General features: G+C 43.3%; 2 protein-coding genes across 9 annotated transcripts in view; both read right to left on the bottom strand.

Moving 5' to 3' along the window:
* LOC135516415 (metastasis-associated protein MTA2-like) overlaps positions 1-15,422 on the bottom strand; it is a 31,792-nt gene extending 16,370 nt beyond the window's left edge. For both annotated transcript variants that reach the window (XM_064940716.1, XM_064940717.1), the window contains exons 1-3: positions 15,003-15,422; positions 6,594-6,661; positions 3,147-3,240 (exon numbers count right to left, since the gene is read on the bottom strand). In XM_064940716.1, coding sequence (XP_064796788.1) covers positions 3,147-3,240; positions 6,594-6,661; positions 15,003-15,030 — 190 coding nt within the window. In that variant the 5' untranslated portion in view covers positions 15,031-15,422. The remainder of the gene's footprint in view (positions 1-3,146; positions 3,241-6,593; positions 6,662-15,002) is intronic.
* Positions 15,423-15,577: 155 nt separating this feature from the next.
* The window catches only part of LOC135516414 (echinoderm microtubule-associated protein-like 3), a 48,624-nt gene continuing 36,210 nt past the window's right edge, over positions 15,578-27,991 (bottom strand). For 5 of the 7 annotated variants that reach the window (XM_064940712.1, XM_064940708.1, XM_064940711.1 and 2 more), the window contains 13 exons: positions 27,679-27,774; positions 26,613-26,747; positions 26,204-26,342; positions 25,817-25,968; positions 25,571-25,696; positions 25,050-25,220; positions 24,123-24,190; positions 19,058-19,146; positions 18,796-18,893; positions 18,556-18,643; positions 18,338-18,436; positions 17,104-17,234; positions 15,578-17,001 (listed from right to left, as the gene is read on the bottom strand). In XM_064940712.1, coding sequence (XP_064796784.1) covers positions 16,810-17,001; positions 17,104-17,234; positions 18,338-18,436; positions 18,556-18,643; positions 18,796-18,893; positions 19,058-19,146; positions 24,123-24,190; positions 25,050-25,220; positions 25,571-25,696; positions 25,817-25,968; positions 26,204-26,342; positions 26,613-26,747; positions 27,679-27,774 — 1,584 coding nt within the window. In that variant the 3' untranslated portion in view covers positions 15,578-16,809. The remainder of the gene's footprint in view (positions 17,002-17,103; positions 17,235-18,337; positions 18,437-18,555; positions 18,644-18,795; positions 18,894-19,057; positions 19,147-24,122; positions 24,191-25,049; positions 25,221-25,570; positions 25,697-25,816; positions 25,969-26,203; positions 26,343-26,612; positions 26,748-27,678; positions 27,775-27,991) is intronic. The other 2 variants (XM_064940709.1, XM_064940713.1) reach the window with 1 other exon arrangement.

Below are 27,991 nucleotides of genomic sequence, written 5' to 3'. Positions count from 1 at the left end.
TGCAGAGATGGTTGTCCTTCTGGCAGGTTCTCCCATCTCCACAGAGGTATTTCTGGAGCTCTGTCATCGGGTTCTTGGTCACCTACCTGAACAAGGCCCTTCTCCCCCGATTGATCAGTTTGGCCTGGCAGCCAGGTCTGGGAAGAGTCTTGGTGGTTCCAAACTTCTTTCAATTAAAAATGGAGGCCATTGTGTTCTTGGGGACCTTCAATGCTGAAGAAATGTTTTGGTACCTTTCCTTCGACCTCATGTCTTGGTTTTTGCTCTGACATGCACTGTCAACTGCGGGACCTTATATAGACAGTTGTATGCCTTTCCAAATCAATGTACAGTCAAGTTGTAGAAACATCTCAAGGATGATCAATGGAAACAGGATGCACCTGAGCTCAATTTCGAGTCTCATAGCAAAGGGTCTGAATACTTAAATAAGGTGTATTTCTTTTTAAACATCTGCAAAAAAAATCTTTAAAAAACAACTTGTTTTTTGCTTTGTCATTATTGGGTATTTTGTGTCGACTGAGGACGAACATTTATTTAATCCATTTTAGCATTAGGCTGTAACTAAATGTGGAAAAAGGGAAGGGGTCTGAATACTGAACGGACTGTCTGCCCTGGTACTTTATCTTGTACCGGTCCCTACTACGTAAGTGTAACCAATACGACCATGAACATCATTTCCTACTCGGAAGGACAAACTATTCCTGTCTATTCTAGGGACTGACCTAGTATGCCCTTACAATGAAAAAAAAAAATTACTGCATATAGCCTTTATGATCTGGCAGGCTAAAATGAGTCCATGCTGATAAAGAAACATTCATTTTCCTCATACGGAAGACAGTTTTGTATTATACCTTGTGTTACACTACTAGATTGTACATTCCTAAATTTCAGGAGGGTGAGTCAGTAATGTGTGTGAGGTGGCGGGGGTGGTGAATTGAGCGGGGAGAGAGCACTGGGCAGGACTATCTCTCGATCTCCACGGACTCCGCCCCTGCACTCAGCCAAAGGAAACCCTGTCAGTGGTAGAGAGAGGGGACGGGACCTCAGACCACACCCCTTTCTGTTAACCCCTCCTGCCATCCCTCAACCCCCTCCTCCACCATCGCCCCCTCCCTTGTCCGGCGAGTCCCTGCCAGACTAAGTGGGAAACCCTGTGTACCAAACCTGAGGCGCCCATCCCCCCCATTATCTACCCACACACACACACACACACACACACGCGTAAAAAAGAAACGCATACTGTACACACACACAGAGACAGGAGGGACACACAAACGGGCAGAGCAGCGCACGCGCTCTCTCTCCCTGCACACAGTCTCTCACATACACTCTTCCCTGACAAAGACACAAGGCAAGTCAGAGTTAACCCGTTGCGTGCCGCAGCCCTGTGGGACACATCAAGGGCCTTTTGTTCTGAGCAGCGTGCCTGGGCCGGAGGATAGGCAGAGAGGGAGGGGTGCAGGGGGCTGCACTAAGATGAGAGGGGGTGTTGGGGGCAGGAGGGGGTCTGGTGGGAGAGGAGAAAGAAGCCCTGGTCCTGTATAACAGGACAGTGCCAAAGCAGTGGCTCGTGCTGCCGAGTGGGAGGCTGGAGTACAGGCATTTTGTTTTGGGGCGCCAGAGCCAAAACGCAGGAGAGGGAGACCGAAGACGTAGAGTAGCGTAACGGCCGACAGCGTGTGTGTATATACAAAAGCATGCCAGACCAGAGCGGACCAGGCAGCAAGGCCAGACCAGTTCTCGAAGGTTGACTGGGGCTAGACTGGACACGGTCGGCACGCCGGACCAGTTGTGGCCGTTTATTTGGAACACAACCTCAGCCTCCTCCTCTCTCCCAGGCTCATAGACTGGTTTCAGCCAGTTTGAGGGCCCTCTGTCTGTTTTTCCGCTGACCTCCAGGGGAGGGTGGATGGAAGACCTCCACAGCACACAGGCCACAGGGCCAGATAACGCCAACACACCGCGGTGACATAACCACACGGCTAGCAGAGCTCCAGGGCTGAGAGGAAGGAGAGGAGATCACCCATCCACCTTGCTCCTCCTGGCCTTGCCTGCCTCCTACTAGACTGACTAATGTCACTAAACAGCCACAGACAGGACCAAAGTTTTACTTCACAGCAGAAGCTCTTATCCAGAGTGACTTACTACTATAAAAATGCATTCCAGGTCGATGGATAATGCATCCATTTTGAGGTGTGGATCGGAGTGTCTTGTCTGGAGCACTGAATGCAGCCCACCATGTTAGAGGTGTGTGTGTGTGTGTGTGTGTGTGTGTGTGTGTGTGTGTGTGTGTGTGTGTGTGTGTGTGTGTGTGTGTGTGTGAGAGAGAGAATCCAAGGAGAACTCTCAGTCATCGGTGTGTCATTAGCATCATCTAACTACCTCGGCACCTGCTTCGCTCTCCCTCCACCTCTCCATCCCTCTTCTCTACCCCTTCACCGCCACCTCTCTGCACCAGGTCACTTCAGTGAGATACCCTTGACTGTGTGTGATTTAAACCCTGACTCTCAAACCAATAGCCAGACACTATTAGTCCTACTACAACAAACAAGTACAGTGTGATTGACGATAGAAACAAAAACTAATTTTCCCTTCTCCATAGAAAATGAATCCTATATTAGTATCCACTTCCTGCTAAAAGCTGCAGTGGAACAGCACTATGCACAGTCTCTCACACACAGTTGTGCTTCAGAAGGAGACTGAGGGTGTGTTCCAAACTGTACCCTATTCCATAGATGGGTCAAAAGTAGCGCACTAAAGACCCATAAGGATCTGGTCAAAAATAGTGCACTACATAGGGAATAGGGTACCGTTTGGGATGCAACCGGAGCATCCCTCTACTTAGAGAGAGAGCCAATTGCCTGCTGGTAGTGCAGAGGGAGATGCCAATCTGATTGGAACACAAAACAGTACTCATATCCTGGATGGAGATAATAAACTGGTTTATGAAAGAGGATGTTTCGTCTAGACTAATAATGCTCTTCAATAACTTTACAGAGAGCATAGACTACACAGCATTAGTTTAGCATAGAGATACGAGTCAGCCCGCTCTCAAGCAGTATGTATTACAAAGCAGTGACGGAACAGAGTTCTGACAGACTAAGAGAGAGACTGAAGTAGACAGGTAGAAAGACGGTTGTACTCACTTGCGTTGCTGTCGGCCAGAGTGTTGAGGTTGCCCGAGATGTCCCTCCTCCGAAACAGACACACCACCTTGGCTTCCACGTTCCCATTGGCCGTCTGAGAGAGACACGTGACAAGAGCGGTCAATTACTATTGGGCGGAACTTACAAAGCTTGCCAAATTGCCTTTCTTGAATATTTGTCTTTCTATTTCCATGACTGATCAAAACAAATCTCAAGTTCTCGGCTCTCTGCAGCAGACATATAACGTACGAAATGGCAGCCTCAATGAAGCTCTGGACAAAAGTAGTGCAAAGGATAGGAAGCAGGATGCCATTTCTGACGCATCCTCAGTCAAAATAGTAATAATGAAACTGCATACATACATGCATACATGCATACAGTACCAGTCAAAAGTTTGGACACCTACTCATTCAAGGGTTTTTCTTTATTTTTACTATTTTCTACTTTGTAGAATAGTGAAGACGTCAAAACTATGAAATATCACATATGGAATCATGTAGTAACCAAAACGGTGTTAACCAAATCAAAATATATCTTACATTTGAGATTATTCAAAGCAACCACCCTTTGCCTTGATGACAGCTTTGCACACTTGGCATTCTCTCAACCAGCTTCATGAGGTAGTCACCTGGAATGCATTTCAATTAACAGGTGTGCCGCCTTCAAAGTTAATTTGTGGAATTGATGTTCTTCTTAATGCGTTTGAGCCAATCAGTTGTGTTGTGACAAGGAAGACGGTCTTTTACCAAATGGCACTAAGTCCATATTATGGCAAGTAAAGCTCAAATAAGCAAAGAGAAACAACAGTCCATCATTACTTTAAGACATTAAGGTCAGTCAATCCGAAACATTTCAAGAACAGTTGCAACAACCATCAAGCACTATGATGAAACTGGCTCCCATGAGGACAGCCACCCAGAGTTACCTCTGCTGCAGAGGATAAGATAATTAGTTACCAGCCTCAGAAATTGCTTCACAGAGTTCAAGTAACAGAAACATCTCAACATCAACTGTTCAGAGGAGACTACGTGAATCAGGCCTTCATGGTCAAACTGCTGCAAAGAAGTGACGGAGTGCTGCATCAGATGACCTGGCCTCCACAACCAACCGACCTCAACCCAATTGAGATGTTTTGGGATGAGCTGGACCGCAGAGTGAAGGAAAAGCAGCCAACAAGTGCTCAGCATATGTGGGAATTTCTTCAAGACTGTTGGAAAAGCATTCTGCAAAGCTGTCATCAGGGCAAAGGTTGGCAACTTTGAAAAATATAAAATAAATATACTTTGATTTGTTTCAACACTTGTTGGGTTACTACATGATTCCATGTGTTATTTCATAGTTTGTCTCCACTATTATTCTACAATGTAGAAAGAAAAAAAATTTAAATGAAAAAAACATGAATGAGTAGGTGTCCACATTTTTGACTGGTACTGTGTGTGTGTGTACACACACTTGAAGTCGGAAGTTTACATACACTTAGGTTGGAGTCATTAAAACTCGTTTTTCAACCACTCCACAAATTTCTTGTTTACAAACTATAGTTTTGGCAAGTCGGTTTCTGCATGACAAGTAATTTTTCCAACAATTGTTTATAGACAAATTATTTCACTGTATCACAATTCCAGTGAGTCAGAAGTTTACATACACTAAGTTGACTGTGCCTTTAAACAGCTTGGAAAATTCCAGAAAATGATGTCATGGCTATAGAAGCTTCTGATAGGCTAATTGACATCATTTGAGTCAATTGGAGGTGTACCTGTGGATGTATTTCAAGGCCTACCTTCAAGCTCAGTACCTCTGATTGACATCATGGGAAAATTAAAAGAAGTCAGCCAAGACTTCAAAAAACATTGTAGACCTCCACAAGTCTGGTTCATCCTTGGGAGTCATTTCCAAATGCCTGAAGGTACCACGTTCATCTGTACAAACAATAGTACGCAAGTATAAACACTATGGGACTACGCAGCCGTCATACCGCTCAGGAAGGAGACGCGTTCTGTCTCCTAGAGATGAATGTACTTTGGTGCGAAAAGTGCAAATCAATCCCAGAACAACAGCAAAGGACCCTGTGAAGATGCTGGAGGAAAAAGGTACAAAAGTATCTATATCCACAGTAAAATCAGTCCTATATCGACATATCCTGAAAAGACGCTCAGCAAGGAAGAAGCTACTGCTCCAAAACCACCATAAAAAAGCCTGACTACGGTTTGCAATTGCACATGGGGACAAAGATCATACTTTTTGGAGAAATGTCCTCTGTTCTGATGAAACAAAAATAGTACTGTTTGGCCATAATGACCATCGTTATGTTTTGAGGAAAAGGGGGAGGCTTGCAAGCCGAAGAACACCATCCCAACCGTGAAGCACGGGGTGGCAGCATCATGTTGTGGTGGTGCTTTGCTGCAGGAGGGACTGGTGCACTTCACAAAATAGATGGCATCATGAGGGAGGAAGATTATGTGGATATAATTGAAGCAACATCTCCAGACATCAGTCAGGAAGTTAAAGCTTGGTCGCAAATGGGTCTTCCAAACGGACAATGACCCAAAGCATACTTCCAAAGTTGTGGCAAAATGGCAACAAAGTTAAGGTATTGGAGTGGCCATCAAAGCCCTGACCTCAATCCCGTAGAACTGAAAAAGCATGTGCGAGCAAGGAAACCTACAAACCTGACTCCATTACATCAGCTCTGTCAGGAGGAATGGGACAAAATTCACCCAACCTATTGTGGGAAGCTTGAGGAAAGCTACCCAAAATCTTTGACCCAAGTTAAACAATTTAAAGGCAATGCTACCAAATACTAAATGTGTGTATGTAAACTTCTGACCCACTGGGAATGTGATGAAAGAAATCAAATCTGAAATAAATCATTCTCTCTACTATTATTCTGACATTTCATATTCTTAAAATAAAGTGGTGATCCTAACTGACCTGAGAGAGATAATGTTTACTAGGAATAAATGTCAGGAATTGTGAAAGACTGAGTTTAAACGTATTTGGCAAAGGTGTATATAAACTTCAGACTTCAACTGTAGATTATTCCCCTTCTCATCTACTTCCATTAGATTGAGTTTTCATAGTGGTGTTTGCCACAACCCCTTCAATTTAAGAGTGTTACATAAATGAGCTTAATCCTTTGACTGGGAAACAAGGATGTGCCATACGCCGCTACACGACTGCTACAGCTAGCCACGTTATGTAATGGCTCTTGCACCAGCATCTTGCCACTACTGTCTCTGTGTGTGTGCGTGTGTGTGTGTGCGTGTGTGTGTGCGTGTGTGTGTTACCACCAGCACCATCCCAGGGTATGAATGGGTTACAGACCAACTGGCTAGAAGGTCAGACATGATAACCTTTACAAAGGGGTTGTCAATGTCAGCAATATTTTTTTTTATGTAAACGCACCAAATCAGAGATTACATGTGAAGGACCGATTATTCCACCAACCTTGTTGAGCTCTTCTATTCTGCGGATCAGGTAAGGGTTGCTGGAGGAATTCTCAAAGTACACGTAATCTGAAAGGGAAAGAGAAAGTAGAAATCATACAAATCTGTATCATGTCAATTCAGTGTGTGGGACTTTGAACTTGATCTCTTTGGTTACTGTAACATGTTCAAAGGAAAACCCTTGTTGTGTGAGGAGTTTGGGACTGTGAGTCCTTGTACAGTCAATTACTAAATATGACTGAACGGGAACCCACTACCCACCACAGTAATGACGTCACGCAGGCTGGCTTTGGCCAGGCAAAATCAATCCAGCAAAAATGGCAACTGGTGCTGGGAAGGGAGAGCAAAAAGCTTTCCACAACACGTCCTGTCTGTGTGTCTTCCATTTCAAAAGACAAGTGAGGTAATATCCACTCGGACATCCCAGGCTACCTCATAACATGATTGGTACTTGCTTGCGAGGTCTAGGAATTTAATTCCCTCACTTCTCAGAATACAGCTACATTATGAAAGACACTGGTGTGACTAAAAAAAGTGACAAAAAAATGAGACTTCCATTCAATGAACTAAGCTCTAAGCCTTTACCTACAGAGACGGTGGGCCTGCATTTCTTTCACACAGTCCAATGATAGTTTATCCAGGGTCAACGGCACTAACCAGTGCCTGTACATAGCCTCGCTACTGTTATTATTCACTGTCTTTTTACTGTCATTTCCGTACTTATCTATTGTTCACCTAATACCTATTTTTTACTTAAAAATTGCACTGTTAGGACCTGTAAGTAAGCATTTCACTGTAAGGTCTACACCTGTTGTATCGGGTGCACGTGACAAATAAACTTTGATTTGACGAACACTGAATATCCTATTCAAAAGACTGCCTGCAGTGTCATCAGAGGCCTGGCTACTAGTCGGCCTTCACACTGGCGAGGATGGGTTTATTTTCAAATGGCACAGCCTAAATGCCACTTTATATCATGTTTATACTGTACTCTATACCATCTACTGCATCTTGCCTATGCCGTTCGGCCATCACTCATCCATATATTTATATGGACATATTCATTCCTTTACACTTGTGTGTATAAGGTAGTTGTGAAATTGTTGGATTAGCTGTTAGATATTACTGCACGGTCGGAACTAGAAGAACAAGCATTTCGCTACACTCACATTAACATCTGCTAACCATGTGTATGTGACCAATAAAATTGGATTTGATTTAAATACTAGGCTAACCAATGTTTGACCAAGGAAGAGTAGTCAGTTATTCCAGAGTTGCTGAAGTGATAATGAATTAACCATAGTAGGTAGGATGCTACTCATTTCCAATCACTTCCAAGACAACACAAAAATGGGTTTGCTGTATGCCTGCACTATTATAGGCCGAGCCTACAACCAAGGTCTAGGTTACAATATCAAACCTTAACGGCTTCCTCGCCAGTTATATGCCATGACGCATGATATTTTGCCCCATGTGGCCAATATTTTGGTTCTAGCAGTGGAGTGGAAGGGAAACTTACCCGTGTGTTTTAGGGGTCATTTGCAGGTCACAGCAAAGACCACTGGGCCTGTACCATATCTCTCAGCTAAACGACTGTCCTGACTAATCAAAAGCCCTGTTCAACACATCTACAAAACACAAGCAAATATATAACTGGTGATGACATACTAGGGTTGTGAAATGTCTGGAATGACACATCCTCCCTTCGACCTGTCCAAACATCGTTGATATAGTTGTTGTTTTTTAATTCCAGGGCTTGGGAAGCGCTTAGTTACCGAGCAACGCAGTAAACAATCTGGCTATATCGAGAAAATGAATGAGTGGGAAATATATATTTAATTTAAGGTTAGACATGAGGTTAGAAATGTGGTTAGGGTGAGGTTTAAAGCAGATTTTAATTAGAGAAGAATTGAAGAAATAGGCGGAGTTTATGTCTGTGGCAACTAGTGACGACCCTGTGTAATGCACAAACCACCCTAAGTCTATTCATTTGCGTACAATGTGGAAATCATATTTTCTTGTGTGCAAATAAACAAATATAAACCAAATCATATGGTAATGTTGTACCCGACACCTTTGAATGGTGATTTGTAACCACACATCGTTGGCCTCCTGTGTGATACGAAACCCTTTCAAATTGTGATTTCTGACCATTTCCATTGAGACCGAGTGCGCATGTTCACCATAGAAGACATCCCTTGGCGGTCGACTTGGGAGAGCGGAGTAAGCCTGTCACACAGTGGGCCAGCGCAGAGCTCACATCCTACCTACTCGAAGATGTCATCGGTGGATCTGATGACCCACTCATGGTGGAGAGCGAATGAGGGTCACTTTGCTCTCTGGGCCAACGTCGCCCGCAAATAGGCCGACCTCTGCATCTGTGCAACAAGTCTTCCGTCTTATTGTGTTTTCAGTGCAACAGGCAATAGGTTACTGATTGTTACCACACTCCACAGTCTATTAAAGCCAGAAAAGGTGAACATGCTTGTGTTCCTTGCCAGAAACCTTTTAGGTAAGATATAATGAAAAGGAAAATAGGCCGAAATGTTCTTCATTGCAGTTATTTGTTGAATTTTCAAAACATTTTCACAGGTGCGTCTTATTTCGAAGAAAATGTAGCTCAGGCCCAAGGCTAAAATATTCTGTTAAGTGTGCCTTGAAATACTTACTTGCACTCATTTATTTGGTTAATTTCGTACAAAGGCTATTTGGTTTACTTTATTTGGGCCCATTCTGTAATTTGTAGCCTTTCCAAATGTGGGTTATTGTTTCTATAGCCTTATGTTCAATAGGCTGGTTTGTTTTATATACGGTTCATTTGTTATTCAGGTGTTATGTTATAACAAAATGTGTTTACACACACACAGTACCTGTCAAAAGTTTGGACACACCTACTCATTCCAGGGTTTCTTTATTTGTACTATTTTTTACATTGTAGAATAACAGTGAAGATATCAAAACTATGACATAAGACATATGGAATCATGTAGTAACCAAAAAAGTGTTAAACAAACCAAATATATTTTAGATTCTTCAAAGTAGCCACTCTTTGCCTTGATGACAGCTTTGCACACTTGGCTCTCTCAACCAGCTTCACCTGGAGTGCTTTTCTAACAGTCAGGCATTATCAGTTAAATGCATCATACCCATTCAATAAAGGGGGGAGAGCACATTTCTCACACTACTACAAGGAGAAGTCCTATGCTGACTGTCTCAACACTTAAGAGGAAGAGGTCCCCTATTTTCTTTCCCTTCCACAATTTATCCCTCTTTCTCCACACTCATCCATGTTCTAGGCTCTCAGTCTTGCCCCGTGTCCTCCCTCTTTCTGCTATGGGGACTCCTTGCCTGCCTGAATCAGTGAGAGACATTAGGCTGAAGCGGTGCCTCACGGATCAATGGCCCAGGGAGCTTTTTTTGAAGAAGAATGGGGAACACAGTCTGAGAAGACAACCTCAGCTCAGATACTTTGTCAGCACTAACCAAATGTTGGTGATGTTAATTTTTTTCGGAATTTATACAAAAATATCAGTATTTAGAAATGTATATAAAAATATCAGTATCACCAATAGTTATTTGAAGAATAAAAACATATTTGTGTGGGGACCTAACAGCTGACTGAAGACGGGACAGCCGGGCATTCGTGCAGTTGGCAATGACTGGTAAACTCATGGGTACAGTCACAATGGCTGCATGGTATGACATATTGTTAACTGATGTGACTCACGCAGTGGAATGTATTTTTTGTAATGTCAGTTGAGTTTAATCAACAAATCACAGCACATATTGATGGGTACACTTCCTGCTTTTACTTCCTGCTTTGAGCCTCTGGGTACACTCTCAATGGCATCCAGTCCACACATTATGCCATCATTGACTGGAATAGGGAAGCCTGTTAATTATCTTCCTATGGCAGCAGATGCAGTAGGGAGAGAAGGTAAGGAGAAAATGCGTGTTTTAAAATAATTAGTGATGCACCAATATTACATTTTTGGCCGATAGCGATATATTTTCCTTGACAAAAAAACAAAAACCTGATACCGATGTTTTAAAATTGTGGCCTTTTAAGCATTCTGGTACAGTGAAATAGTTAACACACACACGCACAGCAGTCTAAGGCATGACATCTCAGTGCAAAAGGTGTCACCACAGTCCCTGGTACGAATTCAGGCTGCATCACATCCGGCTGTGATTGAGAGTCCCATAGTGCGGCGCACAATTGGCCCAGCTTCGTCCGGGCCTTCACTGTGAATAAGAATGTGTTCCAAACCGACTTGCCTAGTTAAATAAAGGTGACACACACACCAAAAAGTTATTTTGTTGGCATTTAAATAAGTCCTCATTACCAGTAAAATATAATCAAAACTTATTTATTTCACTTACTTGCTGTGCTGTTTCATTGTTCCTTTGTTCAGTCATTTCATTCTCAACCAGGATTTCTATGGAACACCGTTTGGTTCTTTGCGTGTCAAAAAATATAACACTATTTGACGTGTCAAACAAGCTTGTTGACCAATCAGGACCTGAATATGACTGCACGCCAAATAATAATTTAACGCATTCATACATTTTTTACGTAGTTATAACACACTCACTCGCATTTCATATGTCACAACGATTCATCGATATGTATGCGATGATGCTGGTAAAGTTGTCTCGTACACCTACAGTGCTGGTCATAAAAAAAAGCAAGCAAGCTCATGGATACAAACAATGTAGTTCTTCCCCAAAAACATAGCAAAATGACAATCTGTTTGAGTAGCTATAGTTAGCTATACAGTTAGCTAGCTGTCATCTAAAATAAGAACTGTTTTAGAAATTAGGGATATTTGATTAATGGTGGTTGGACCTATCTACGTGACGCTAGCCACAATAAGGATTAGCAACAATAGCGGACTTTGGGTTCAAAATAAAAGTATGGCATAATTCTACTATTTGTATTAATTTGCATCACTGTCAATGACACTTATTTTGAAGGCAAACCGCAAATTCCACTATTGTGCCTAATTCTTATTGTGGCTAGCTTCACAACACATAGCCCGGTCCGGTCGAGCCTCATGAGCCAGATGAAGCTAGCTGGCTGCTTACAATGTTAGCTTTGGGTAATAGGGTTGCTATTTATTTTCATTTGCTGAAGTTCAATTTTAATAAGCGAACAACAAGTGGCAACCTAGCTAATATTTACAAGGATTCCTAAATCATTACTAAGAATAATGAAAACGACTGCAGTTTTTCCTGGTCAGTGTTTTCAGGCTGGTTGTATTGGTGTGCTGCTATGCTGCGGTCGAACAAATGATGCTTTATTACCAACGCGGTATTGGAAACACATCGTTCAATGTCGGTGTTTGCTGACATTTTTGTACAGCTTTGACAATACTACTCTATCTTTTTTGACACGCAAAGACCCAAATGGCATTCCATAGTATGTATGTTGCGAAGGTAATAGCAGTGACGCTATTACTGTGTAAGGGCAACATCTGAAAAATAGCACACTTGGTAGTATGTACCGGTGCTCGACCAGCCGGCGAAAGCCAACATCACCCACGACAGAGAACGGTTGATTGTCAAGGGCAATGAATTCCATTACCTTGGCTTTAATGGATTTTTGTCTTTGAGTTGTTTTGTTACTCTTTCAAATGACTGCTTGACTTGTTGATTGCTCTATCTACACAGCAGGCATTGTGGGCTAGGTTAGGAATGCTGTGTTGCACGTGTAGCGCCAAATTTTATGTGGAGTCGTTACGTCATGTACCTACGTTATATTAGGTATGCATGGTAGCTTTGACATCGGTTTTTAAAATCGGCGTTAAAAACTAGACATCGGGCCGATACCGATGTTGGCATTTTTTACTAATATCGTCAGATTCCGATATGTTAACCGATATGTCATGCATCCCTAAAAATGATAGTAATTTTTTTTGTTATTCAAACAGTTATGTGAACCACGGTCATTTGGCTGGCCGATTACTGCCATCCAAATTTCCATGACCATCACAGCCCTACTAGTGAGTCTATTGCTACATACAAAACATTTGTGGCAAGCACTGCTCCATTGATTCATTCCATGCACTTTATATCAACAGGACTTGTACCTAGCTTGTCGATAGGCTCCTCTGGCTATAAAACAGGGCATAGCCCTAGACCAAGCCATTCAATTCAGCTAATGGAGGCAAGTAAAAGCTATTCATGAGAAGAGTGACGTGGTTTTCTGTGAGGTAAAGGACTGTTTTGAATATAGTAGTAGGCCTAAATCCACTAGACTATACTTTTTCAGATGAGGTGCAGATAAACATTTAAAATTATGAAATGTGGGACCCTCGGGACTAACCGCCTCACTGAGCAAATACAACAGGCCGCCCTCATATCCCAATTAATCATTAGGGCTCAATTTAATTCCCACCCACATTTAATTTCCACACGCATAATGTCAAGAGTGACACGTCAAAAGTAAAAGCTTCACCACGGAGAAGCAGCAACAGTTAGTAGCTGTGACAGCGTCCACTGTACTGTCACTACTGTTTGGGAAGATAACAGAACCCGCTTAACACAACACTTTGGTTTTGCTTTGAAATTCACCATAAACAACAGGTTTTAGACACATACCAAACCAAGGCCCTTATTCAGAACACATCTCCAAGTAGGAGTTCTGTCTTAGGATCCATTTAGCCTGAATAAGATTAAACGGACAGGGGAGATCTGATCCTAGATCAGCACTCCTAGTGAGACGCTGGCCCAGAGCTGCCCAAATGGGTAGACATTCTGCTAGGCACGGGTCTTTGTGACCACCTTGACTGGAGCAAGAAAATTGGCATGAACATCACAACATTAAACTTAATGGTTGACTCTTTGTTCGAGCTCTCGGGGAAGATTCCCTCCAGTAGGTCGAGGGTGCACAAGTATTTTGTGGCGCTCTGAGGTGCTGGGAGGCAGTGTTGTGAAGTTACTGATGTGGGGGACTATAAGCAGGCAGGCATCATCAACAGACAGGCCGGAAGACACAACCATCTGCAGAGCAGTGCCATCTCAGGCACAGTCTCAAGGCCAAGATAACTGAGGTGAGGGGGTTTAAAAGGTTAAAATTCCATACTGTAATTGCCATGTTCGTAGAGACTAAATAAATGCATAATGCTGCAACCGAAACAATGCCTTGCTGTCATGTGGCTTTCAGACAGTCATGGGTTATATCCATATATATTGTTGCCTGTAAAATAAGGCATTTATTATCATAATTCATGTACTGCAACACGTTATCTATTAGTAGTAATCAATGATGTTTGGCCCAATGCTTTCTGTGGGGCTATTTTGCACAAGAGCTTGACTACATTGTATTATGCACAGAAACAAGGTAGCATCTCCTCTGACACTGCAACGTTTAATCACCGTGACCTAAAAACAGACGCTCTTGTGGGACCTTATACAACGATAAAATAGCAAGAATGTATCAGTGTGTATCATCATGGCTATATATTTCCCTGGTTCAGTCAGTGGCTGTGCATAAACCAAAACACGGACTCAAGCAAAAACATTAAGAACATTAACGTCGCACCAAATCAAGTCCACTGATGTTGATAATCTTTCCCACCACCAATAATATAATCTCATAATATTGCAATGTTGATGGTAAAATAAAGCTGTCGACCCTGTGGGTTGAAGAGGAATCCAGACGGTTTAGCTATGGCCAGCTTGCGACCTAGCGATCACACGTTTACCGGCGTTTAACATACAGACGTGAGTATTGTTAGCTTGCTAAATGCACCATATTGTAACCTATGTAAACAATGTAGCTACATGTTAACGATGAGTATAAATTGCGGAACAGATTGAAGTTCGGGATTATCTTCTGAACAATACAGCGGCTTCCCACTTAGTACGACAATTGATTATAGCTATGATTGGTAGCATACACTAACTATCTACAGAGCCAGCAAGCTAACTTGCTAGCTAGCTGTAAGTTGACGTTAGCGATCTAGCCAAACCAAGTGACAGATGGTACCGAACGGTTGCAGTCGAGTATGCTAACGTTACCTGGCTAAGTATAACAAACATGTTTGAGTAACTTTATCATACTCAAGTTAACTTGTTGGTTTCAAATAGCGTTAAAATGGCTAGTTATATAAACTTAACTATACCAGCTAACGTTACACTGCAAGTTGATTAAAGTCTTACAGCCAACTAAATCAAGCTAAATTATAAGCTAAACTAGTTCACGCTACCAATAGCCAAGGAACGCGTTCTAATTTGACATGTCTTGCTAACAAGTTAGCTGGGTAACGTTAGCCTGTTAGTTAGCCAGCCTTCGCGGAAATAACTATCACTCGCTAGCTAGCAAATGCAAATCAGCTAGCTAACTACCCTAGCATAGCTAGCTAACAATCACGCTGAGAGGTCTCAAAAAAAAGAAGAGACTTACCTCCCACTCGGTACATGTTGGCCGCCATTCTCTCGTTACCCCCAACAAACACTATCCAAGGGATTCCCCTCTTGCGTAAAAAAAAAATCGATCTGGGGCTATTTTATCCCTACATTTATTGTAAAACTCCCCTGCCTCGAAACAAAGCCGGGACCCGGCACAGTTGCCAAGCTCTGGCTGGTAAAAGTTTAAAGTTTCCGTTAATGTTTCGGGGTTCCAATATGCGTCTTTGTTTCAGTCCGATAACCACCTCCCTCTTCCTCACTCACGCATTCACACTTGCAGGCATGCATACACAGCCCTTGATAGCTAGCCTGTCGCTTATTCCACTCTTCCTCCCATCCTCCGTTCCCAGCTTCATCCTCCTCTTCTTCACCTCTGCTCAGTTCTCTCACACACACACACACACACCACACACACTGTCCCCCCTCCCGTTCGAAAACGTCATCTTCGGAAAATAACGTCGTTTAGAATCGGAAAGCTCCGGCAACACACACAATTCATAACAGTTGCTCCAACTATCACCATTAAACACTAAGAACCACTGAAAACCACTGAAACACTAAAATAGCAAAAATGTAACCAACATGGTTTATATAACCCAATAGCAATAATTAAAGTAATACTGAAGGCAGATCATCTGGTTGACATGTTGAGCATTGAGTATGCAGATTAACACATTGACGAGACACGTATACAGCCTTCCACCACTTCCAGAGTCGAGACTCAGATATAGTACTATCTACAGTAGCTGAAGCAGAAAGACTAGTCAACATGGCCCTTATTTGAACAACACTGCCCTCTAGCGAGCATTTCGATAGCATACAGTTTTTAGAATTTACAGAACAACCAATGATGTATAAATATTTTGAGTACAAGTTTAAATAAACACAGAAGATAGCAAATCCAAAAGTGTACTACAATAAGGTAAACATGAATGAATTTGTCTAATACAGGAGATATTGCAGTTGAAACTAATGAGTAAATGCACTTGAAACATTGTCACAGTCTAGCAAAATGCAAAAGTTTGAAGCACACAAAAAAAGGTCAATAAAAAGGTCAATATTCCTAGATAGCAATATTACTTTTCTGACAAGACGATAATCATAAAACACCACTACGGTACGCTTGTATGGTAAACAAACATGTAAACAAAATGGGATATTTTGGAATGTTCTCAACAATTGATCCCTTTATCGTCAGTTGATGATGGCAGTCAAACAGGCAGTTGATTCGAAAGCTTGACCTTTTTCAAATGTCAGATTAGGAATTTCACTTAATTTCAGAAGTAGATTGTGCCCAGATGTAGTAACGTTTCCATTTCATCACGTGGGGCTAATATCTGTGAAAACAAACTGGATAATGCTTGAACAGAGAATCCTATGGAATCCAAATCCTTCTGTACTGTGAGAATCCAATGAAACAATACGCCACAGGTCCTTGGCTGACCTTACAACTTTTGTACTGATATACAAGGGCCAGCCAGTTCCCTCCCTGTCTACGTTACTCTGCACTCTGTAAAAATGTATCTCTCTTTCACTCTGTCTTTACCCCTACCTACATGAGCTGTACCCCCGCCCATTGACATTGACTTACCATGTATATAGCCTCGTTATTGTTATTTTATTGTGTTGCTTTTTAATTTTTTTACTTTAGTTTATTTGGTAAATATTTTCTTAACTATTTTGTTAGAACTGGTTCAGGACTTGTATGTAAGCTTTATACGGTAAGGTCTTCACCTGTTGTATTTGGCGCATGTGACCAATAAAATGTGATTAGATTTACTCTTAATGTCTCTTTCCCTCCTTTAAGGTTCTGGGGAACTGGTGAAGGATGTAGAGTGGAGGCGGTCTCCACCATCCGATGTTCCTGCTCTCTTGACCTCCCACTGGAGGATGCAGGTGTCCTTGCCACCCATAGAGAGCAAGTGACTGTCACAGTGGGTGAAGCGCACATTGGTCACATGACTGCCGTGACCCTCATAACTGTGGTTTGGGGCCTGATGGGTAAAAGAAGACAGTTGATATGCGGTGAACGTTTTGGTGCAAGGTGTAAAAATAAGGGAAATCAATTGTAAATGTGGAGCTGTGTTATCCCTGACCTTGGGTTTTGGACAGGGGTACTGGAAGAGGTGGACTTTACAGAAGTCGTCAGCCACCGCCACCACCCTCTCACTGTGGGAGCGACAGAGGGCGTTGATGTCTGTACCGTCTGAACCCTCCAACCACACACCTTTGGGATGGACAGAACACAATACAGGTTGAATACTCAGTCACTGCTAAGGGGTTGTGTGATGCTGAGAGCTTTGAAATACAGATGTAGGATCTTAATTTGAGCCAGTTTGCTACAGCAGGAAAATAATCATGCAGCAACAAGAAATATGAATTATTATGTGGATTATAATTAATGGACATTTTTCTAGGTGTTGATACATTTTTCATAAGGGAAAATACAAGTCTGACATCTGTAAGTGTAAATTACAAACTTCAGAAGCCTTTTTAAACCTCAAATACACTACAAGTTTTAAAATGTCCCGTGTTACGGATACAGTTATCCTGTGTGTGTGTGTGTATCCTGTGTGTGTGTTTCTTTTCTCTCCTTCTCCCCTCACAGGTGAAAATCATCACTCCCCAATCAATCATCAATCAGAAGACACACCTCCTCCAATTTCCTGACCTATCACAGTTCCTTCCCCATGGTTTAAAAACCCCATTTGTTTGTTCTAGAGCCCAGCTGAGCTCAGCTCAATCTCTCTGTAAATGCCATGTCTGTAGGTCTCTGTGTTTCACTCTCGCTTTGTGTCGTAACCTCTCTTTTGTTTAAGCACCTCATAGCACTTTGTCATCACCTGTGAGTATTGTTTTTGGTTATGGTGTTTGTGTTTGATTGCTGGTGGAAAAGGGGGAAACCAAGACAAGTCGCCCATGGGCATACACTACCCGTAGGTGAACTTTGTTAAATACACTAGTTAGAACTGGGCGGACCACCCACTGTATTTTTGGTTAGTTAGTTAGCTGTTGTTAAAGTAGGCTAGTCTAGCTTAGGGGTGTTTTTGAATACTTATTGTTTCTTTCCTTGGGTCCAGCTCAGCCCCCTTTTCTGCTCCCCCCCCCCCATTACCGTGTGTTTATAAATAAACCTAGAGTTTGACGGTAGATTTCAGTTGTCGTGCTTATTTCGTTCACACTTTTCCTTTGTCACAATAATAATTTGCATGAGTTATGTTACGAGTCTCATTACCATCCCCCCTAGACTGTCGGGCCAAAAGGGATTCGTAACATCCCGCATTGCAGGAAAGTTCTCCCGCAACAGGGTGATCACTTTGTCACTCTCACCCATGACGTGGAAGCCCAGTACGCAGGTGTAGGACGCCCATTCTCGGTCTTTGCTCTCATAGCGGTTCCTCAACAGTTTGCACCCTCCAGCAACGTCCCCTGTTTGAGAAGACCAATAGTCATTAGGATAACTAAGGAAAATAAGACATATTATACTATACAAATATACACATGTTCAAATGAGACATGGAAATGCAGACATTTTCACAGTCACTCACAGTAAAGGATTTCGTAGTCGCCCGAATTGGACATAATGTACTTCCCATCTTTGGACCAATCAAGGTGAGTGATGAAGCTGGAGTGACCCTAAAAATAACAAGACATAAAAAAATTGACAGGACACCTAAACACCATGACAAATGTGTCCTGAGCTCTACTGTACCCCACAATGAACCATTCATTCTTTACATAAATAATCCACAACCATCTCCAACACCCCAGAATGTACTGCAACTTACATTGCACTTTCCGTAGCGGGAGTAGCGCCGTCCACACTCGGTGACGTTGTAGACGTAGATGAAGTTGTCATGGGAACCCACGGCCAAAAAGCTACCGTCTGAAAGGGGAAATGGAAACAAAGGCAGGTTCCAAATAAAGGCAATAATTTTTAAAATAAATAATAGAGATCAATCATATAGTGCCAAGTGAGTACATATTACTGAATCATGGTTGAAATTCAATCCATTCTGAGACACTGAGGAAAGGAGCTTAACCTCTGACCTGGTGAATATCTCATGACGGACAGCTGTTCATTCCCGTCGGTGTAGTCTGAGATCACCTCTTTGGTCTGCAGGTCAAGAACCAGCCATCTGTTACAGGGGGTGGTAGGTGGGGGGTTTGGGCAGAGAGGCAGACAACCAGTTTGAAGGTTTGAACCACCAAACAATTATGTATTTTTTATCATCTTGGGGTTGTGTATCATTTTGTATGGTTTCATGTCACAAAGGCATGGTAATTAACATGCAAGTATTTATATTAATTGACTCTTTATATGAGTTGATAATGCTTGGTATGAGATAGAACGTCGCGACCCTGCCCGCAACGTTTGTTTACCTAAACATTGTCTCACAGCAAAAACTTTCAAACTAAATGTTCTTGTTTTTAATTTAACGAGGCAAGTCAGTTAAGAACAAATTCTTGTTTACAGTCACGGCCTATGAACAGTGGGTTAACTGCCTTGTTTAGGGGCAGAACGACAGATTTTTACCTTGTCAGCTCAGGGATTCCCCTCATGCCCCTTTTCATAACGATGCAAGCAGCCACTTGACCGAGTGAGTGCTAGCTACGGAACGGAACATTAAGCTATCCAAGGCCAACAATACAAAAACAGACAATACAGCTACAAATAGTGAGTGGAGTTACAAATGGCCCGTACTAAACAAGTTAATTGTCTTACCTGTGATTAAATGTTTTCCACGCGCATAGCTACTCAACCTACTTGGACACCGCGTACCCACATTTCCCACTCTCCCACATTGAACAGCAGGATGGGATTTTTTACTTTCGGCGTGTTTTGTTATTTCTGTATATATTTTTTTTATTGAAGTGGGGGTCAATAGGCCGAGCCTTCTGGTCTCTACTCCTCCCGTTACGGAGTCTGAGACGCCGAAGCTTCCCACCATTAGCTCCGACAAATTGAAAACCCTAGTCATTGGCGACTCCATTACCCACAGTATTAGACTTAAAACGAATCATCCAGCGATCATACATTGTTTACCAGGAGGCAGGGCTAGCGACGTTAAGGCTAATCTGAAGATGGTGCTGGTTTAAGCTAAAACTGGCGAGTGTAGAGAGTATAGAGATATTGGTATCCACGTCGGCACCAACGATGTTAGGATGAAACAGTCAGAGGTCCCCAAGCGCAACATAGCTTCAGCGTGTAAATCAGCTAGAAAGATGTGTCGGCATCGAGAAATTGTCTCTGGCCCCCTCCCAGTTAGGGGGAGTGATGAGCTCTACAGCAGAGTCTCACAACTCAATCGCTGGTTAAACGGTTTTCTGCCCCTCCCAAAATATAGAATTTGTAGATAATTGGCCCTCTTTCTGGGACTCACCCACAAACAGGACCAAGCCTGGCCTGTTGAGGAGTGACAGACCCCATCCGAGCTGGAGGGGTGCTCTCATCTTCTACCAACATAGACAGGGCTCTAACTGCTCTAGCTCCACAATGAAATAGGGTGCAGGCCAGGCAGTAGGCTGTAAGCCAGCCTGCCAGCTTAGTGGAGTCTGCCACTAGCACAGTCAGTGTAGTCAGCTCAGCTTTCCCCATTGAGACCGAGTCTGTGCCTCGACCTAGGTTGGGCAAAACTAAACATGACTGTGTTCGCCTTAGCAATCTCACTAGGATAAAGACCTCCTCCATTCCTGCAATTACTGAACGAGATCGTGATACCTCACATCTCAAAATAGGGCTACTAACTCCCTGGTATACAGAAAATACCAGAGCTCTGAAGCAAGCTTCCAGAAAAAAAGCTATCTATCGCAAAGCTATCTAAAAAGCAGCATTCTCCAAGAGAGAATGGCTTTCACTTTAGCAGTAATGAATTCATCAACTTCTTTGAGGAAAAGATCATGATCATTAGAAAGCAAATTTTTTATTTTTTTTACCTTTATTTAACCAGGCAAGTAAGTTAAGAGCAAATTCTTATTTTCAATGACAGCCTGGGAACAGTGGGTTAACTGCCTGTTCAGGGGCAGAACGACAGATTTTGTACCTTGTCAGCTTGGGGGTTTGAACTCTCAACCTTCTGGTTACTAGTCCAACGCTCTAACCACTAGGCTACACTGCCGCCCCGGACTCCTCTTTAAATCTGCGTATTCCTCCAAAGCTCAGTTGTCCTGAGTCTGCACAACTCTGCCAGGACCTTGGATCAAGAGAGACACTCAAGTGTTTTAGTACTAAATCTCTTGACACAATGATGAAAATAATCATGGCCTCTAAACCTTCAAGCTGCATACTGGTCCCTATTCCAACTAAACTACTGAAAGAGCTGCTTCCTGTGCTTGGTCCTCCTATGTTGAACATAATAAACGGCTCTCTATCTACCAGATGTGTACCAAACTCACTTTTTCTTGAAAAAGCCAAACCTTGACCCAGGAAATATAAAAAACTAAAATCGGCCTGTATCGAATCTTCCATTCCTTTCAAAAATGTTAGAAAAAGCTGTTGCGTAGCAACTCACTGCCTTCCTGAAGACAAACAATGTATATGAAATGTTTCAGTCTGGTTTTAGACCCAATCATAGCACTGAGACTGCACTTGGGAAGGTGGTAAATGACCTTTCAATGGCGTCACACTGAGGCTCTGCATCTGTCCTCGTGCTCCTAGACCTTAGTACTGCTTTTGATACCATCGATCACCACATTCTTTTGGAGAGATTGGACACCCAGACTGGTCTACAAGGACAAGTTCTGGCCTGGTTTAGATCTTATCTGTTGGAAAGATATCAGTTTGTCTCTGTGAATGGTTTGTCCTCTGACAAATCAACTGTAAATTTTGGGTGTTCCTCAAGGTTCCGTTTTAGAACCACTATTGTTTTCACTATATATATATATATATTTTACCTCTTGGGGATGTCATTCGAAAACATAATGTTAACTTTCACTGCTATGCGGATGACACACAGCTGTACATTTCAATGAAACATGGTGAAGCCCCAAAATTGCCCTCGCTAGAAGCCTGTGTTTCAGACATAAGTAAGTGGATGGCTGCAAACGTTCTTTTTTTTAACTCGGACAAAACAGAGATGCTTGTTCTAGGTCCCAAGAAACAAAGAGATCTTCTGTTGAATCTGACAAATCTTGACGGTTGTACAGTCGTCTCAAATTTTTTTTTAAACTGTGAAGGACCTCGGCGTTACTCTGGACCCTGATCTCTCTTTTGAAGAACATATCAAGACCATTTCATGGACAGCTTTTTTCCATCTACGTAACATTGCAAAAATCAGAAACTTTCTGTCCAAAAATGATGCATGCAAATTAATCCATGCTTTTGTCACTTCTAGGTTAGACTACTGCAATGCTCTACTTTCCGGCTACCCGGATAAAGCACTAAACAAACTTCAGTTAGTGCTAAATACGGCTGCTAGAATCCTGACTAGAACCAAAAAATTTGATCATATTACTCCAGTGCTAGCCTCCCTACACTGGCTTCATGTCAAAGCAAGGGCTGATTTCAAGGTTTTACTGCTAACCTACAAAGCATTACATGGGCTTGCTCCTACCTATCCCTCTGCTTTGGTCCTGCCGTATATACCTACACATACGCTACGGTCACAAGACGCAGGCCACCTAATTGTCTCTTGAATTTCAAAGCAAACAGCTGGAGGCAAGGCTTTCTCCTATAGAGCTCCATTTTTATGGAATGGTCTGCCTACCCATGTGAGAAACGGAGACTCGGTCTCAAAATTAAGTCTAATGAAGACTCATCTCTTCAGTGGGTCATATCATTGAGTGTAGTCTGGCCCAGGAGTGTGAAGGTGAACAGAAAATTTCTGGAGCAACAAACCGCCCTTGCTCTGGCTCCGCCCTTGCTCTGGCTCTGCCCGTCTCTGCCTGGCCGGTTCCCCTCTCTCCACTGGGATTCTCTGCCTCAAACCCTATTACAGGAGCTGAGTCACTGGTGCTCTTCCATGCCGTCCCTAGGAGGGGTGCGTCACTTGAGTGGGTTGAGTCACTGACGTGATCTTCCTGTCTGGGTTGGCGCCCCAACCTAGGGTTGTGCCATGGCGGAGATCTTTGTGGGCTATACTCGGCCTTGTCTCAGGATGGTAAGTTGGTGTTTGAAGATATCCCTCTAGTGGTGTGGGGGCTGTGCTTTGGCAAAGTGGGTGAGGTTATATCCTGCCTGTCTGGCCCTGTCTGGGGGTATCATCGGATGGGGCCACAGTGTCTCCTGACCCCTCCTGTCTCAGCCTACAGTAGTTATGCTGCAGTAGTTTGTGTCAGGGGGCTAGGATCAGTCTGTTATATCTGGAGTACTTTTCCTGTCTTATCCGGTGTCCTGTGTGAATTTAAGTACGCTCTCTCTAATTCTCTCTTCCTCTCTTTCTTTCTCTCGGAGGACCTAAAGCCCTAGGACCATGCCTCAGGACTACCTGGCATGATGACTCCATGCTGTCCCCAGTCCACCTGGACGTGTTGCTGCTCCAGTTTGAACTGTTCTGCCTGCGGCTATGGAACCCTGACCTGTTCACCGGACGTGCTACCTGTCCCAGACCTGCTGTTTTCAACTCTCTAGAGGCAGCAGGAGCAGTAGAGATACTCATAATGATCGGCTATGAAAAGCCAACTGACATTTACTCCTGAGGTGCTGCCTTGCTGCACCCTCAACAACTACTGTGATTATTATTATTTGATCATGCTGGTCATTTATGAACATTTGAACATCTTCTGTTATAATCTCCACCCGGCACAGCCAGAAGAGGACTGGCCACCCCTCATAGCCTGGTTCCTCTCTAGGTTTCTTCCTAGGTTTTGGCCTTTCTAGGGAGTTTTTCCTAGCCACCGTGCTTCTATAGCTGCATTGCTTGCTGTTTGGGGTTTTAGGCAGGGTTTCTGTACAGCACTTTGAGATATCAGTTGATGTAAGAAGGGCTATATAAATTGATTTGATTTGAATAGGAAACAATGTCCGTTTTCCCCAATTTGTGGGCGTAGTCGAGGCGAATTCCTTATTATTACGTGAATACCAACTGGGACTATTTCCTGCTCTACACTCTAGCCAGAGAGACGTGTCTCCTGAAAGAAGTTTGATGCTGTGGTATTTCAGAGAGGAGCGTCTCACCTGCCTGTGCTGAGCCCAACAGACACCACGGCCCCATTAGGACAGAAGTCTGCACACAGCCCATACTCCTGAAAAATACAGTATGAATATCACTATTTGTTTACATGTGTAGGGGTGTGCATGTGTTTACATGTGTAGGGGTGTGCATGTGTTTACATGTGTAGGGGTGTGCATGTGTTTACATGTGTAGGGGTGTGCATGTGTTTACATGTGTAGGGGTGTGCATGTGTTTACATGTGTAGGGGTGTGCATGTGTTTACATGTGTAGGGGTGTGCATGTGTTTACATGTGTAAGGGTGTGCATGTGTTTACATGTGTAGGGGTGTGCATGTGTTTACATGTGTAGGGGTGTGCATGTATTTACATGTGTAGGGGTGTGCATGTATTTACATGTGTAGGGGTGTGCATGTGTTTACATGTGTAGGGGTGTGCATGTGTTTACATGTGTAGGGGTGTGCATGTGTTTACATGTGTAGGGGTGTGCATGTGTTTACATGTGTAGGGGTGTGCATGTGTTTACATGTGTAGGGGTGTGCATGTGTTTACATGTGTAGGGGTGTGCATGTGTTTACATGTGTAGGGGTGTGCATGTGTTTACATGTGTAGGGGTGTGCATGTGTTTACATGTGTAGGGGTGTGCATGTGTTTACATGTGTAGGGGTGTGCATGTGTTTACATGTGTAGGGGTGTGCATGTGTTTACATGTGTAGGGGTGTGCATGTGTTTACATGTGTAGGGGTGTGCATGTGTTTACATGTGTAGGGGTGTGCATGTGTTTACATGTGTAGGGGTGTGCATGTGTTTACATGTGTAGGGGTGTGCATGTATTTACATGTGTAGGGGTGTGCATATGTTTACATGTGAAGGGGGGTGCATGTGTAGGGGGTGTGCATGTGTTTACATGTGTAGGGGTGTGCATGTGTTTACATGTGTAGGGGAGTTTGTGTATTGTCCACTCCCGCCCACCTCCAGCGTGGTGCACCAGTCCAGTTTGTGCTCCGCTGTGTTCCACACGCACACCTGTCTGTCATGTCCACAGGTGAGGAAGACATCCTGAGAGGGGTGAGTAGCCAAACCCCACATCTCATCCACATGACCCTGCACGGGGGAGAGGAACACACACACACTCAATACAAACACTGGTTTTAGGGGTCTATTCTCTATGCTTCTCCCTGTAGTGTGCACTTGTTCACTGCCATTATGGATTTAAAAGGAATGGATATTGTGTAAGACATGGTGGAAACTCCCTCTAACCCATGTGCCATGACTCATGCATACAACAATATAATACTTAGAAATCCATGAGGGGGAGTGAGAAAGTGAGCACTTTGGGAAGAACGGAGAAGTGTAGGAGATCGGAGAGTAGAACATGTGCAGACCAGGTGTTTAACCACAAACCACTTCACATACCACCCAGTACATACTCCATCATGCCAATGTTAACATACCTGCACTATGGCCACGAAGCCATCAGAGAAAGTGCCCCTCAGGATGGCATTTCGGGTGGTACCGACCAACACCTCTTCCCCGTTTACATCTGTGATGCAACGGACCGCACCAAACTTTTCTGGAATCTATAATAAATTCATATACTTTATTCTGAAATTACATACAAAAAGGTCTTAAATGTTGAAACACGCTCAGGTTTTGTTTTCAAGAGTGACAATGCAAACACACACACACGCGTCTTTCACCTCACACTCTCTCTCGGGCGCCAGGTCTGCGCTCCAGCGGATGATCTTGCGGTCTTTGCCCCCGCCGCTGAGGAGAGCGCCCCCCTGCAGCATACACAGTGTAAACACACTGCCGTCATGGGCCCGTGTCTGGCGCATGATCTGGAACGTCTCTTCAACAGAAGGGAGAGAGAGAGAGGAGGTGAAGAAGATTACCTTGTTGTCTTTTGTCACAGGTCTCTCACATTCAGAGAGCAAGCGGAAAAGATAGCCAATAATGTACCAGACATGTGTGGCTAAGGAGGTACTAAATCAGATGATATTGTATTATTAGTTTATATACACTGTATTTCACATGGGAGAGCCTAGGCCATATTTGGAGTCCGTTTGGAACAGAGCGTTCATTACCTTTGGCTCCTTTCCCCAGTGTCTTGATGTCGCCGGGTGATTTGCCCCATGTCAGGATGTTGCCCTCCGAGTCCCCAGTCAGCACGTCTCCCGTCAGGCTGAACACAAAGCACTGGATGAACTTGGGTTTCTTGTATTTCTGACGGAGGAAAGAAGAGCAACATTACAAACCGATAATAGGTTTGAATGACGATATGTAGCGGAGGAGGTTTAGTGAGAAGTAGCCTTGCGTGAGACCTGCAGACTCGTTTTCGCCTCCAGAGTTGGTCTAGGCTTTAGCTCAATGGGCTAGAATAGTCTTCCTTGAGTCATACAGATGAGCCGGGTTTGATATACCCATTGGTCACATATCTTTTGTCTATGTGAAAAATACTTTTCAGATGAAGAGTAGTTAAGGGACTTCCCTCACCCCGAAGATGCCCTGTTTCTTGGTGAGTGAGCCTGCACTCAGGGTCCAGAAATAGATGTGAGACTTTCCACAAGTGATGATGTTGGTGCTGTCGCTGGGGTTGAACTCCACTGCAAACACTGCCTCGTTGGTGCTCTGGATTAACACACACAAGGAGAACATTTAATCATCAGATAATTCACTCAAATGCAAAATCACTGAACTCCAATGTTTATCTCAAACCTGCATTTCTACAAATTTGCCAACCTTGGAATTGACTTGAGGACAGTTCAGATTGTATGACAGGGCATAACACTTCTGCAACTTAGTTTCAATTTGCAGTTGCATGACAGTCCAGCGGGGGATGGGCAAATGTTACATACTTTGAACCATCTTATATATTTACGTGGGCTGAACCTTTTCCCTTCCCACTCCTTGTGATCACTCCCAAATTTCACTGGAGATTCAAAAATGGGCTCTCGAATCTAGGGCACTCATGACAAATGATGCTTATGCTAAATCAATTTGGCGGAAATACGAGAAGTTCTGCATGTGTGCTACAAGAAACTTGAGACCAAGAGAGAAAATGATGTCATATAAACCCCCACCTAATATCCAAACCCCCCCTAACACGCACACACACAGATGCATATAGAGCACACACCGGCGGACAAATTCACAGTCTAAAATATTTACACAGTTGCCGTGGCAACACTGCTGAAATGACTCTCAGGGAAGTAAAAACATTTGGGACAAAAGCCTGTGACAGAACTAGGTGATGTGGAAGAATTTATTTTGGCTTAATCTATGCAAATAGGCCTCCTTTTCAGGGATCTGAAGATTCTCACTAATGTAATGCCGTCTTTAACAGCCCACGCATGCAAATTACAGGGTTGGCTACCTGCAAAGATAGGGGTATATTTTTGTTGTTATAACACAAGGAAGCCATATCAAGATGTATACTATAAATGGTATTGATTAATTGCAATATGAATAGAAATCTGTGTGTGTGTCTTTGTACGTGCCTGTGTGCTTGCATGAAAACGTGAGTGTGTGCACATGTGCGTGTCTTGGTGCATTGCTTTACCTTAACCTCTGTGTGCTTGGTTCCTTTGGCACAGTCCCACACAGACAGCATGTGTTCATTGGAGTCATCAATCACACAGAGGAAGGCTCCAGTGTCCTGCAAGCAGAGGAGAAGTAAGACGGAAAGGAGAGAAAGAACCAGTGAGAGGGCATATGACAGATGGAGAGATGATGCAGCCCAGTCACAAATCAGGACTCATGTATTAAAGCCAGTATTGGTTTTGTTTCAGAGTCCTGTATGGAGATCATGTGTCAGGGGTTCTTCAATCGCCTTAGTGAGATGAGATGAGTAACATCTAGTGTGTGCGTGTGGG

The sequence above is a fragment of the Oncorhynchus masou genome, chromosome 27 (assembly GCF_036934945.1).
Source record: "Oncorhynchus masou masou isolate Uvic2021 chromosome 27, UVic_Omas_1.1, whole genome shotgun sequence".
NCBI classification, from domain to species: Eukaryota; Metazoa; Chordata; class Actinopteri; order Salmoniformes; family Salmonidae; genus Oncorhynchus; species Oncorhynchus masou.
The sequence above is the reverse complement of the archived record's forward strand: the minus strand, read 5'-3'. Positions and strand labels throughout refer to the sequence as shown.